This window comes from Syngnathoides biaculeatus, chromosome 23 (genome assembly GCF_019802595.1).
Source record: "Syngnathoides biaculeatus isolate LvHL_M chromosome 23, ASM1980259v1, whole genome shotgun sequence".
NCBI classification, from domain to species: Eukaryota; Metazoa; Chordata; class Actinopteri; order Syngnathiformes; family Syngnathidae; genus Syngnathoides; species Syngnathoides biaculeatus.
In genome coordinates, this window is record NC_084662.1 from 7,496,990 (window position 1) to 7,511,091 (window position 14,102).

Sequence of the window (14,102 nt, forward strand, 5' to 3'; positions counted from 1 at the left end):
CCTGGCGAGTCATGTGACAAGTCAGCGAATGAGAATTGAGAGTTGGCTGTTGTTACCTCAGGTTGATTTCCTGAGCGTCCGTTGAGCCGTACAGCTAATATACGAACGTGTTTTTTTTATGTATAATTTGCGACTGTTTGCAAAATCGATCCAAAGTGTCTGTCCTTGGACCACCTGTAGAGAGATGACAGTTAGCTAATGAGAAGTTAGCAATGTTTATTTTCCTTATTTTCGTCGGACATTCTGACATGAAAGAGCCGCCAGTGACGAGTCGGGTTTTCCTCGTTTACCGCACGTCGCAAAAACAAGCTTCCCTCTTCAATCTCGGTCGCGTGCCACAAACTTAAAGACCATTAAATGTAATTTGCGGATAGCCTTACTTAAGCAAACTCCAAAAGCCCCGGTGGCTACGTGTGCGTTTTTTTTTTTTTTTTCCCCGAACTTCAGCAGTATCAGCAGCTTGTTGCTGGCGCTTTGTGTGGTCGCGTGGTGGCCCGCGGGCTTTTTGCACTCATTTCCAAGCTGTTCCGGTAAACGCTCCGCTTAAAAACTCGTCTTTTTTTTTTTTCCTGGCGTGGAGCGTGAAATGTCAAGCGTGTGTGCATAGTCAACCGGCTTTGAAGCTCTTGACGCCGGCGAGAATTGTGTAAACGCGGCATTAGGGCGACAATCAGCCCGGTTCTGTGCTCGCTCGTGTGAAAAGAGCGGCGCTCTCCCCGGGCCTGGCCCGAGGGCTGCAGGATTTAGCCATCAGGCGGCATCTCTGAGTACCCCTGAGAGACCTAAGCTTGGCGTGGCGAGGCGGAAGCTTCCTCATCCTCGTATTTTGGCTAAATTTCAAGGGCGCCTTTGAATCAGTGCTCAATCGGCGTGACTTTCTCGTACTGGCGGAAATGATTCCGGACCGCTCAGCTAAACGTCTGACGAGCCGGGAATTCGGTCGCCGTTGTCTCTGGATTTGCTACGACAGGCAAGGAGCTGACCCGACGGCCTCGTCGGTCGTTAGCTGCGACGATTTGCCCTGCTCGCGTGTATTCTTGGCTCCGTAGCGAGACACGGCGGAGGCAGGGATAAACTGACCTTGCTTATTTCCTTTCCAGGTGTCACAGATGTTCATTGTCATCGGCCTCGCCAAATTGGGCCTTCTCCTCCCACTTAAGTGGCGTTTGTTCCGAACCAAGATGTCGGATAGCGCTGCTATTTTCCATGCCGTCTCGCTTGTTTTTAGAATAATCGTTTTGATGAGAAGAGGGCGAAAAGACAACGGAACGCGCAATTTCCTTTGCCTAAACTTATTTCGAATCGCCCGACCTCGGAAAACCAGAAGAAGATGAATGAATGAATGAACAACACAACAGTCTGCATTCTTGTCATTGCTTTTCCCTTATTTTTTCAAACTGGTGTCAAAACAAATCAGAGAGAAGGCCGAGCGATACGAAAGAGTTGCCAGAAAATTGTTGTACGTAATTTGGAATCTTGGAATCAGAGTTCAACCTGGCTTCATTTGCTGTGCAAGCCTGACATGAGTTCAACTTCCCCAACTTTACAAAAATCGGATCTGGAAATTGTGCCGTCCTGACCATAATTATGCTCATTTTTGATTGATCCTTATTATTCCGGGTCAAAATATTCGAAACCGCTCCCGGTACAGCCACCGGAATGTTTGGATCTCAATTGGATCCGACTTGCGGGGGGAATGTTGCGGTAACCCGAAGATCATTTGCATGTTTACAAGCGACTTGTGAATTTTACACGCGGCAAATGATCATTTTACGGGCCGCTTTATTACATCCGCCAACTGGGTTCCTTGTTATTTCCGAGTTTGCCAAAAACTATTTCACTATTTCACTCTGAATTGTCCCAAGAAGAAGCCATTACATTTACCCCAAAAAAATAAATAAATAAATTTAGGGGTGACTGGGGCTTTTCCGCCCATTAATTTTTTTTTATAGATTATTGCGTGAACCTTCATTACAAAATTAAACCAAGGTTTGCTCTAGAGGTGATCCAAATTTGGCCTGTTTACGTTTTTTTTTAACCCTTTAACACTCAAAATGGATCAAGCTTTATTAAATTAACGGGCAACATTTTAACATTTCTCACTGTCATAAAATTAGAAATGAAATTAAATTTCTAATCATCTTGGTGAGCCAAATGTTAGTTATCGTTGTTATAAGTAAACTGTTCCAACCCCCACATAAAAGCACAAAAATTAAACCAAATTAATGTCTGAAAGTGAAATAGTTACACTGCTCATATTGTCCTCAGCTGCCAGACACATTCCCACGTACTGTGTTCTTTTTAAGAATAATATGCATTATATTTCAGACGTCTCGCCGTCTTCCGAGACGTTTTGTCCATTTTTTTTTACGTTCCGGCGGGTTACGAAGGTCTCTGCCCTGTGGCTGTTTGCTCAATATTAATGTCCAGCGCCCTCTTTTGGCTCTTTTATCTCCGCGGTAGGCAGAAAACTTTGTTGCGTCAGCTTGTTGCGGCAAACACCAGGTGGTGACTTTTGTTGACTTTTTTTTTTTTTTTTTTTTTCTCTTTTCTCACTCAGGTGAACAAGAATGGATGTTTATGTACAAAGCGCATTGGCAGACATTGCTCACTAAGTGCTTGGTGGGACAGGTGCGAAATGCAAAGTGATGACAGGGGAAGGAGCATAAAAAGAAAGCGACAATAGCGTGAAATAGAATTGAATAATAAGCCTTTAATGGGCCCGCCGTTCCGCTTTTTTACTGCGGCGAAGACGACAGTAGCGGCGCACAGGGATGATAAACATCAAAGTACACTTATTTACAACACGAGGCAATGACACAAAGCAAATGTCTCGAAAGTCATTTCCGGCCTACAAGCCGCAACTTTTTTCACACGCTTTCAACCCTGCGGTTTATGCAGTGATGCGGCTAATTTGTGCATTTTTTCTAACAGTCGCAAGGGGGCACTCGAGCAGAAAAGGTAAGAATATATGTGCCGAGGAAGTGACTTTTACCGCCACTGTTGGCGATGCGCTAGTGTTAGCGCTTTGCTAACGTGTTGCTGCTGTGTTACTGGTGTGTCTCAGTGATCTGTACCGGTAAGTTTTATTTTAAGCGGCGCTATCGTTAGTGCCTGTGCTAGCATTTTGCTGCTGTGTAGCTGCCACGGCTGTTTTTTTTTTTTTTTGTTTTGTTTTGTTTTTTTTTCCCCCCCTACCCCTGTTCGTGTTACCGTGTTATTGCTATGTAAAGGTAAGCTAAGGTATTAGAAATTTGAAAACTCTTTCTGTGTACCAGTTTTCTTTGTAAATATCTCGTGTTTTAATGTAGGCACTTGCGGCTTTTACACAGGTGTGGCTTACGTATGTACCAAATGGTATTTCCTTTACAAATGCACTCATTGAGGCTTGTAACCAGGTGCGGTCTGTAGGCCGGGAATTACGCAGCAAGATTAATCGGCGGCATTTTACTGCGCAAGAATTTCAAATTATATGATACATGAATGAATACTGTGTATACTACAATATACCGTGTGCAGTAATAGTTCAGCAGCATTGTAAGGAGCCAAAGCCACCAATAAATGTACTCGCTATATCAACATACGTAGATAGTGTAGTGAGAACTTGTTTAAAAGTGCACAAAGATATCAATTTAGTGTTTTTGGGTTGTTTTTTTTTTTTTTTTTTTTTTGCCCCCTTGATGCGGCATCTGTCAAGCCATCCCAGTCATCAGCAAGTGCTGCGATATTTTCCGGCAAGTCAAAAAGCTTTTGAAGATTTTCGGGGCCCAGTTGGCATGAGAGACGCTGAGATATGACATCTTTTAATGTGCATGTCACTCACAGCCCGCCGCTGCCGCCGTGATGGCAAATGCAAATTTTTTCGGGGTTTTTTTTAACCTCTCTGCTTTTGAAAATGGCCTAAAATTTAAATCTTCTCAAAACACCATTAAATGATATCGGATGAACCTCAAATGTTCAAGGTACAGTACATATGACGTGACCTATCTGATGCATTATTAATTCAACGACCGGACTTTAAATTTGGCTGATTTGGGTTAAAACTGTGACTCAAAAGTTGTGCGACTCCTACTTTTTTTTTTTTTTTTTTAAGAAGGTTTTTGTTGCATTCCAAAACCTCAAAATTAATCAGATAAATATTTGCAAATTCCAACATTTGCAAAATTGTTTTTGTGCTCAAACTAATGCAATAAATGTATTGCTTTGCTGCCATCATGCAGCATCTTTTTCCCAAGGAATGGTTTTGAAGTTAGTTGAGGAGCTTCATTTCCATTAAAAAGTAGTGCTCGGCTGTCGTGTTGTGGCATCAGTTATTCACCCATACAAACCAACTTGAGTTTCAGAAATAATTCAATATTTCAGTGCGGAATGCGATAACGTTGTTCGGTTCAAAGCGGCGAAACAAATCAGTCGGTAAAAAATATGCATTTGTATTCTTGATGTTGAAGTCGATGCACGTTACTGCTAAGGGGAAGAAAAGTGCTTGAAAAAAAATGTAAGCTTGTAAGGTATCAAGAGAAGTAAAACAAATCCTGGGGGAGCAAAAGTTGTTTTGAATAATATCATGTGCTTTTTATCCAAGCAAACTGGGAAAATCTCAAGAGGTGACATTTTGGTGCCTTGCTTGAAAGGTTGTCGTGTACGATTGGCTGTGATTGACGATTGTTTGACTCCGCGACTTTTAATGCGCACCGTTAATTGCGGCCTGTCTAATCGCCCGTTAAATTGTCCGTCCCGCCCCTCGCCGGCACCTCGCTGGAATACTCAAAACGTGTTCGGTTCTTTCCGCCGAGCCGTGTGTCGCGCTTCCACTGAGGTGGCACTTTAAAAAAAAAAAAAAAAAAAATTCCATAATAATAATTTGAATGTAAAAAGCTGACTCAGTAGTCGATGGCGTTCCTTAACAACGAAGAGGGAATGATATCTGCAAAAGTTTTAATGCTGCGTTTTGCCAAGCCTGCGTGAGGGTTTTGAGACACTTGTGGTATCTGCGCAGTTTGTCCCAGAATGCATTTCTGCCATCTTGCCAGTTTTCTGAGTTTATTTTCAGGACAAATTCGGGTTCATCCAAAATGTACCTCAAAAGCTGAAAGCATGTGTGAGACAAGGATTAACGCTGCGACGGTGTTTATTTTTCTAAGCTCCAGAAATCAGTGCAAAGAGATTGGAAGATGTCTGTGTGGCTTCTTGTCTGCTCTGCTAATACGTTTTGCTGTAAGTAGCAGTAGTTTGTAGGTTGAGAGTAACATTGACGCTAATTTCCATTAGCCCATCTATGGCATTTGGCACTATAGGTTACTATTAGGCTTGCAGGCTTGGATTAGACAAAATGATCTTGTTTCTTTGAAAATTTGGGTGTTTGGAAGTACAAGGTGTTTGTGTACAAATGGAAATGCGTGATTTCTGATTAAATTGAAGTGACAAAGAGCTGGAGGCAAGCACATTTTGCCTCAACTGGAGAATTGTGCGAGGGACCCTCAGTGATGTTATATGATTACCACTCGTTTCTTGGCGGTGGGTGAGATGAGAAGGGATCCTCTGTGTGTTTCAAGCCAGCGAGAGGTGTAATTGTGTTTTGGGTTTTTTTTTTTTTTTTCCCTGTTTTCATATTTTTCCTGCTCAAATGGAACATACCCGAGCGATAAACGCGGCTCCGCCGATCGTCTCCCGAACGAGCGAAGTCGCGCTCGGCTCCCCGCTCTCGGCGCAGATGAGTGCCGTCTTGACGTGGTTCCACACTAGGCCTTTTGTAGCTTTTAATTCCGACGCTCTCTTGGGCTTGACTGGCTCCCGCCGGCCTGAAAGGAAGCTAATAAAGCCGTTGAGAGAGCGAGCGTACAAAGTAACAGCAGGCTTCTTTCTGGCTCAAAGCTGTCTTGTGCGTAGAGCCGCACGTGTGTAGCGTGTTGACGTGCGCCCGCTCGCGTCGTCACATCCGAGCGCACGCGGCGCATCCTCGGCTGCACAAACTCCAACACGGGGTCACGTTTGACGTGTTTCCTAAATTAGAAGCAGTCACAACGCTGGCTTAATAAATTCCTAGCCTTCGTGACAAAATTTTAAAAAGAAGAACAATATGAAAATGTAGTTGGTGATCTCGCTAACATTTCACATAATGAATAGTAGTTGTGTAGTGTTGTTCGTTTGTTTGACATATTTGAAATTACTTTGTGTTATAAATCAAAGTACTTTCAATTCTTTTACCTGCTGAGCATATCAAGTAAGATGCCACCTTATTATCCATCCGTCTATCTATTTTCTTAGCTGCCTATCCTCACAAGGCTCACAGGGAGAGTTGGACCCTATCCCAGCTGTCAACGGGTAGGAGGCGGGGTCCACCCTGGACTGGTCGCTAGCCAATCGCAGGGCACATGGAGACAAACAGCCGCACTCACAATCGCAATTAATGCTGCATGTTTTTGGGAGGTGGGAGAAAACCGAACTACCCGGAGAAAACCCACGCAGGCGCGGGGAGAACATGTTAACTCCGCACAGGGAGGGCCGCGAGGGCTGTGAAATGAAAGGAATAAAAAAAGTTCCAAGCTTTATTGAGCAAAGGCACATAATTTGAAACTCTCATAGCACAAAAATAGGATAACTACGCTGAAAGTGGAAGAACATCTCATTGTTGTGCCTGCCACTATATGTCACTAGCATAGACGAACAAAACAAAAACGTCGGTCGTAAGTAATACCATATATTTCTCTGAAGTCAGATCACTTCTCGCAGCGGTCGGAACGACTTGTCGAGAAGGACGCAGTTATAGACGCGAGCTTTCTTTTACGACGTTCAATTTCCACGCTTCCTGATTAGAAGGTCATCTCAAAAGTGCATCCAAACAATAACGTGGCAAGACTAAAAGCGACAGCCGTGATTCAGGTCAGAGAATGTGCAGCAGGAGACGTGCAGGACGTTTTTAAAGCCTGACAGATAATGGATGGAAAAAAAAGAGAGAGCGAAAAAGGAGCACGTCCTACTTTTTTTTTTTTTTTTTTTTTTTTTATCCTTTTCGAAGCAGCGGCGCGGTCTTTTGCCCTCTGCCGAGTCTTCCGAGAGCAACTTTTGAAGGTCGTTAACGAGGTGGGAAGTAACGAACGAGAGCGCCCGCGAGGTTCTGCGGCGTTCAAGTGCTCGCTTGAGCAACGCGGGAGGCGAGCGCTGTGCAGACGCGACATCGCCCGGGCCAACGCTCGCACCGCTTGGTGCGTTTGCCGTTCCCGTGAAATTTTCCTCAAAACGAAAAGAGGGAAGAATACGAAAAATAAACAGCAGCACAAAAGAATATTGTCACATGACGACAAAAAAGCGACATGAGTGCGCACTCGCTCACTTTGAGTGTTTTGGACTTGGGGTAAGCACCAGACACCTTTTTTTTTTTTTTTTTTTTTTTTCCCCAGATGGAGAAATTATTAAAGAATCCGCGGCAGGAGTGACGGACACAATCTATGAAGGCAAAGGAAAAATAATGGAAAATGACAGCTATTGTCGATTCCGCAGAAAACCGTTGTACTGAAGTTCTGGCCCGCCGTGGAATGGAATAAAAACTTGTGAATGCATTTTCCAAATTGGGGCGGGCAAGTCCACTGACGCCCCAGCGGATGATGTTTGTGGAATTGAAAGGACATTTTATTTTTGATAGTATTTTTGTTGTTGTCTCTAATGAAATTATGTTTTTACAGTTTCACTTGGCAGGAGCAACGTCAATAAATGGACCTTTGACTCATTTTAGAAATATTATTTATGGCCCTTCCAGATTTCTATTTCAGTTCGAGCCTTCCATTTCTGGGTTGGCCAATCATGCCTGCTCTTCCCATTTTTGAGTCTGGACGCTCTTTGTGTGGATGAGCCGCTCATTGGCGAACTTGCGAAAGCCTCGACGAACTCCGGCGTAAAAACCGGCCCCCAGCACCACCGTGTTGCTCACTCCCCCGATGGAAGTTTTCCACACGGTGGCTCCAGGTGTGAAACGTGACGATCAACATGAGGTTTTTTTTTTTTTTTTTTCCTAATGATCGCAGCCTCTCATCCTTCTGTGGCTCGTCTGCCTGTATAATTCATGTGCTTATTAAAGCTGCTTCGGCACGCGGCGCCATAGCTTTGGACGCGGGGCGTGTATAAATTATTCTCCTGCGCGCCCCTGCGGGTGTTTTTACTCCACCCTGCTGTGTGCTCAACACGTTATTAAAAGCATTCATCACTGGGCTCTGACGCCTTGTTACACACTCGCACTGGGGCAGTTTGGCATCCACGGCGCCGCCGAGTATCCGGAAAAGCCAGTAGAAGTTGATGCCGATCAGTCGTTTGAGTGAAAACGTGAAATTCCGGAAAATGGCCTGCACTTTTCCATTTTGACTTTTTGGCCCTTTGATAGCATACAGCTCAACGCGCGGGATACGTTTCAGAACTAACCTCAATATCTTAAAATCTGTGCTATAGTGTGCGCCTGCTTTAATATTTACCTAACACACTTTTGAACCTTATTCACTGTTAGCCATTTTCCAAGCAGAGTCGCCCATATTGCCCCCGTTTTAGAGCATTTTGACCAATCTTATTAGCGTAATTTCCGGCCTATAAACTGCGACTTTTTTCACACGGTTTCAAACCTAAGGCTTATGCAGCTAATTTGTGCATTTTTTTCTAGCGGCCGCAAGGGGGCACTCGAGCGGAAAAGGTAAGAGTGAGACGGGTGGAATATATATGCCGAGGAAGTAACTTTTACCGGTCCGGCCCTCTTAGCGTTGCGCTAGCGTGTTACTGCCGTTGTTTGAGTGATTTTTACTAGTATGTTTTTTTTTTTCTTTTTAAACATGCCCTGTTAGCGTGGCGCTGCTAGCGTTAGCATGTTGCTGCTGTGTTGTTGCTGTGTCTCAGCGATTTAGGTATGTTTTTTTTTTTTTTTTTTTAAAACCGCCCCTCTTAGTGCTGTGCTACCGTGTTGCTACTATGTTAAGCTAATCTAAGGTATTAAAACTTTACAGACTTTCTGTGTACCGTCTTTCATTGTAACTATTTCATGTTTCAATCTGGGCACTTGCGGGTTTTACAGAGGCGCGGCTTACGTATGTACCAAATGGTATTTCCTTTCCAAATGTACTGGGTGAGGCTTATAAGCAGTTGCTCTGTAGGCCAGAAGTTACGGTAAAAGGCCCACAAATTTTTTTTTTCCCTTAAATCATTTTCTACTCAAAACCTGTGCGGATTTGACAAAGTGACACAATGCTGCATTCATCTGTTAGTCATTAATAGTGGTTTACGCACTTGAATTTGGCAGACAAGTAAGGTGAGGCCATCTTCCATCCTTACCTATCAAATAACGTACTTGAGCCTGAGAGCCAATGTTCAATTTTGTCAATTGTCAATGTTTGGCTAACGTAAATTCCTCCAGAAAGTTTCTCAGAATTTTGCGATCCGAGCCCTGACATTAGACACTTGTTTGCCCTTGCAAAATGTGCAAGGAATAATTGATGTCGCCCCTCCGCGGGCGCTCCCACTCTGCTGTTGACAAGCGGCCTCTTGAGCTTTGCAGGCTGGCTCGTCTTTGACTTATCCGTCACTCGTCTTTTTGCTGGTTCCCCGCACGCCCCGCGGAGTGCTGCCATCTCTGGGGGAAGACGTGCCCGCGAGTCAGCTCCCGCCTCACGCTGTGGATTTTGTATACGATGACAGACGGATGCTGACAGCTCCTTGCCGGACTTAAAGGGTTAAACTGGTGGCTTGTTGACCGCCGCAGTTTTCGCTGCCGATAGTAATGGAGCTAATACATTCCAGTTTTTAACTGTAGCTGTGCTAAACGGGGTTTCCGTGCATCACTGAAAAGACGGATTAATCGCCAGCGATCCTGCTGAATTTGAATGATTAAAAAACTGCAAGTAGATAAAGTGAGGCTTGAAAATTGTGGAAAATCGGGCGTTTCTCTTTGCTCTTGAATGCAGTGGGCGTTTTTTGTGTGCCCACGCAAACTGCATGTTTGAACCACAAAACAGATCCAGTACTGGAATATATCACACCGGGTCATCGCTGAGCTTTTTTTTTTGCACTGCGCTCTAAAGCGGACATGCAGTTAGCCATAGCGAGCTGGCTAACTGCACGTCAAAGTAAGCCGGTCAATTTGTTATTCGGCAAGGACGCGGCGACTCATGCTGGGGTTGAGGTGCATCACTGGGCCCCAAAAATCAGAACAACGGAAGTGGTGAAAAACAGTTCACTGGTATCACTCCACAATTGAGTACAGTACACCTATCACGGATTCATTGCATCGCGGATTTCCGGAAAAATCGCTACGCACTAAGCGGCAACATAGACCAATGAAGTCAAAAAATAAATTTGAAAAAAAATGCAATGTATCCCTACTTTGCTGTTTTTCACTTTTGTGGGTGGGTCTGGTACCAATTAACCGCGGAAAAACAAGGGATTACTGCACTATATTTCTCCGCGTGTTTTCACAACTGACTTCAAATACGTCTCATTTATTGGTTCAAGCTAGACTTTGCCTTCCTAGAATAACAAATGTCGTCTGTCTCTCTCTCTCTCTCTCTCTCTCCCATCTGCAGATTTTCCGCAGAAAGGCGGTGGAGCTGGGCGAGAAACTGCTGCCGGCGTTTAAAACGCCCACCGGCATCCCCTGGGCTCTGCTCAACCTCAAGAGGTGAGACCACCGTGCCAGCCCGTTCTGGTACTTTATCAGCGGTACCACAGCAGAGCCCGACATTGATCCGCCTGTGCTTCTCGAACATCGTACGGAAAAGCCCGGCGTGGGGCGTTGGACGTCATACTACCATTTTCCGGGAAGAAAGTTTATTTATCGCAATTCTATACAACATCCTTATTCCCGATTGTCAAAATTGTAATCTGTCTCTTGATCCCTGAAATGACAAACTCCACTCGCCAAATTTTTCTGTTTTCCCCTCGCAACAACACCCGATCATAAAGAGAAGAGTCGTCCTCCGTGCTTTCTCTTTTTGCCTTTTCGCTCACACGGCGACAAGAGCGCTGTGCGGTTTGTCAGGCGCTCATTATAAAATCCAAGTCGTCGTGGGGGGGGGGGGGGGACAAAAAAAACGTGCCGTGACAAATGAAGTTCCTCGGTGTGTTCGCACGGCCCAACTAGCGTTGTGTGAGAAACGCCCCCCAAAGGGCGAAGAGCCGTGAAGATTTTAACAATGGCGGAGAGCCCGTGTCGGTATCTGCCTGTCACTTTTAACGCAAAGACGGGGGCAATATGTAAAGAAGGAATTGGCTCCCATTAGCCCCCACATGCCTGAAAACTCCCCAACTTTGCTGGCCATTTTTATCCTAGAGAAAAACGTGTGCATTTTCAGAGTGCGTTCAACACAACCCGTTTCAGCAATCACCACTAAATTTGGCGCACAAACTCTGAAGGATCCGTCCGTGCCATAAAACCAACAGGAAGTTGTCGGCTTTGGTTTGAAGAAGCCGTTTTGCATCGAGTCGCATCCCCTGGAAAGTTGGGAAAAATTTGTTCCTCTGATACACGAAAGTCGGTGAACTCGTCACGTCTGACGGGCCGAATGGGGGGGGGGGGGGAAGTCTCGGCGAATGGCCGACCCGCGGGAGGCGTCTTTAGCGGCTCCTTCCCGATAAGCCTTCTATAAATTCTTGAAAGCGATCCATTCCATAAGCTTGAGCATTGGTTGGCGCCGACTGAGAGAAAAATGCTGCTTAATCCGAGCGATCCACGCTGTTGATGTGCCACGGACGAGCGTGGCCGCCACAAGAACACGCGAGCATACCGAAACGTGTGCGTGTGCCTGTTTCAAGCCGGAGTTTGGCGGGTGGCCTCCTGCAGCGTTGACGTCTCATGGAAACTATTGAGCGCTCGTTATCAGCCGGAGCCAGAGTGGCCTCCATTAGTTTGCAGCCCGATAAGCGCTCTGCAAGTTTCCGTGGCGCAGACGGCCAGATGCTGATTGCCAACACTTAATACCGTTACATTGGCAAAAGTCCAACCGCTGGTTGATCAATTCGTTTATCAACCAGCGGTTGGACTACTACGCTTACTAATTTGTCAATGAGTTGTAACTTTTGATGCAAGCAAAAACATTTTGGTTTGGATCGTTTAACTTGGCTTACCTAGTAGCCATTTTGGTAGAAAGCTACAAAGAATGCAAATATAATGTTGCTTTGATGAAAAGAAAAGACCCTTACTCAAAGTTCTCTGGATACATTATGTAGCCGTTAGCATACCGTAATTTCCGGCCTTCAGAGCGCACCGGATTATAAGACTCACCCAGTATATTTGTAAAGGAAATACCATTTGGTACATACGTAAGCCGCGCCTGTGTAAAAGCCGCAAGTGCCCACTTTGAAACCCGAGATATTTACAAAGAAAGACGCTACACAGAAAGAGTTTTCAAATTTTTAATACCTTAGCTTACCTTTACATAGCAATAACACGGTAGCATGAAAAGGGGTCGGAAAAAAAACAACAGCCGTGGCAGCTACACAGCAGCAGCATGCTAGCACAGCGCTAACCCTAGCGCAACTCTTAACTCTTAAAAAAACAAAACAAAAAAAAATATACCGGTAAAAGTCACTTCCTCGGCACATGTATTCCACCGATCTCACTCTTACCTTTTCCGCTCGAGTGCCCCCCTTGCGGTCGTCAGAAAAAAAATGACACATGGTTGTCTTGCAAAAATGTTTGGGATAAATTTGTGCGGCGTTCCCCATTGAATCTGTCAAAATGCAGCAATTTGTCTGCTCTCAGGTAAACAACTTTCATCCATTAAATAATACTTTGCTGCCAGTAAGTTTTTCACCGAGATGTGCGGACTCGGTCAGGTAAACTAACACGACTACAGACCAGTCCGCCAGGACGCAATAGTTGTATCGTTTTATCGTTTTTCTTTGCCCCAAATGATTGCGATCACAATCACCTCCTTGAATATACGGGATGTAAACTTCAAAGTTGCAATTTCTGGCCAAAAACACAAAATCTCAAGGGGGCGCCGACGGCGGAGAGCCTGTTAAAAATTTGTCAGACTTGGCGACAGTCGATAATGTCGCAAAAAGACAGCAACAACTTCTACAGTTCCATCTTGAATTTTGATTTTGAGCCGCCGGTGTGGACGAACGTAATGAAGTTGAACAGTTTTCTGTCGCTCTTTGTCTTCCTCTCATTTGCTCCTGTAAGAAAAATAAAATAAAGTGACTTTATTTGACAGATGTGCTCCTCCTGCGGCTCAAAGGCTGAAGCAATCAATGCTAAGCTCTCGGGGGCTCGGCGTTTGATTAATTAGGCCTTAGACGCTGAGTGGCTCCATTAGCGCGGCCGAGTGGGCTCGTGTCAGAACCCCGGCTTGACCCTCTTCACTCCCTCGATTTTTCGTTGTACGTGCAATAGACTTGATTGCATTAACATTTCTAACAAGTTAAAGAAGAAAATACAAAGGCTTGCGTATGCGTTTAGAGTTTTACTCTGCAAAGTAGCTGCAGGAATTTAATGGTTTGGCAAATATTTGCGACGTTATTGCTATTCCCGAGAAATGATCCTGTCGGTGGGGGTTACGTTGTCCCCTTGAAAGGTATTTATGGATTGCGTCTGATATCCCTGCTATCTTGTTCTTGAATCACCTCAGTTGCACTTGTTCGTTTAACCGCCAGACAAACCACGAAAAGCATTTTCAAGCCACACTTTGACGACGCTGGCGTAGCGTCCGGGCGGTTGCGCGCAGCCGCAGGCCCCCAACGTTTGGACGGCTTCCGTGATTTAAAGTCTCTAATTAAGTGGCTAACTCTGAATCCATCGCCGCGTTCCCTCTTCCTCACTCCGAGGAGGAGGAGGAGGAGGCTTGCCCATAGATTTGAAGAAAGCGCTATACAGAGGATAAAAGTGGATGTCGATGCGAGCGGGGGCTATCTGGGCCAACAAACGCTTCATCTCTCAACAGGAGAGCGGCAGCGCCTTCCAGACGGGTGTTAATTTATGCAGATGGGACGCTGCACGCTCGTGTTTTTTTTGTTTTTCAGTTTAGCGGGGCACGCACGCCGGGTGCCCAACGGCTTCGCGAGGCGGCGTGTAATTGGGCATTTTAAGCATGTGGGGGCTCATAATTGCAGGAGATCCACGCGAAAGACGCGTC

The 14,102-nt window shown here is 45.2% G+C and overlaps 1 protein-coding gene across 2 annotated transcripts in view; it reads left to right on the forward strand.

Moving 5' to 3' along the window:
• man1a1 (mannosidase, alpha, class 1A, member 1) overlaps positions 1 to 14,102 on the forward strand; it is a 71,851-nt gene that overhangs the window by 45,161 nt on the left and 12,588 nt on the right. For both annotated transcript variants that reach the window (XR_009793919.1, XM_061813192.1), the window contains exon 5: positions 10,551 to 10,645. Coding sequence is in view for 1 of the 2 variants with exons in the window: in XM_061813192.1 (XP_061669176.1) it covers positions 10,551 to 10,645 (95 nt within the window). In the remaining variant the exon portion in view is untranslated. The remainder of the gene's footprint in view (positions 1 to 10,550; positions 10,646 to 14,102) is intronic.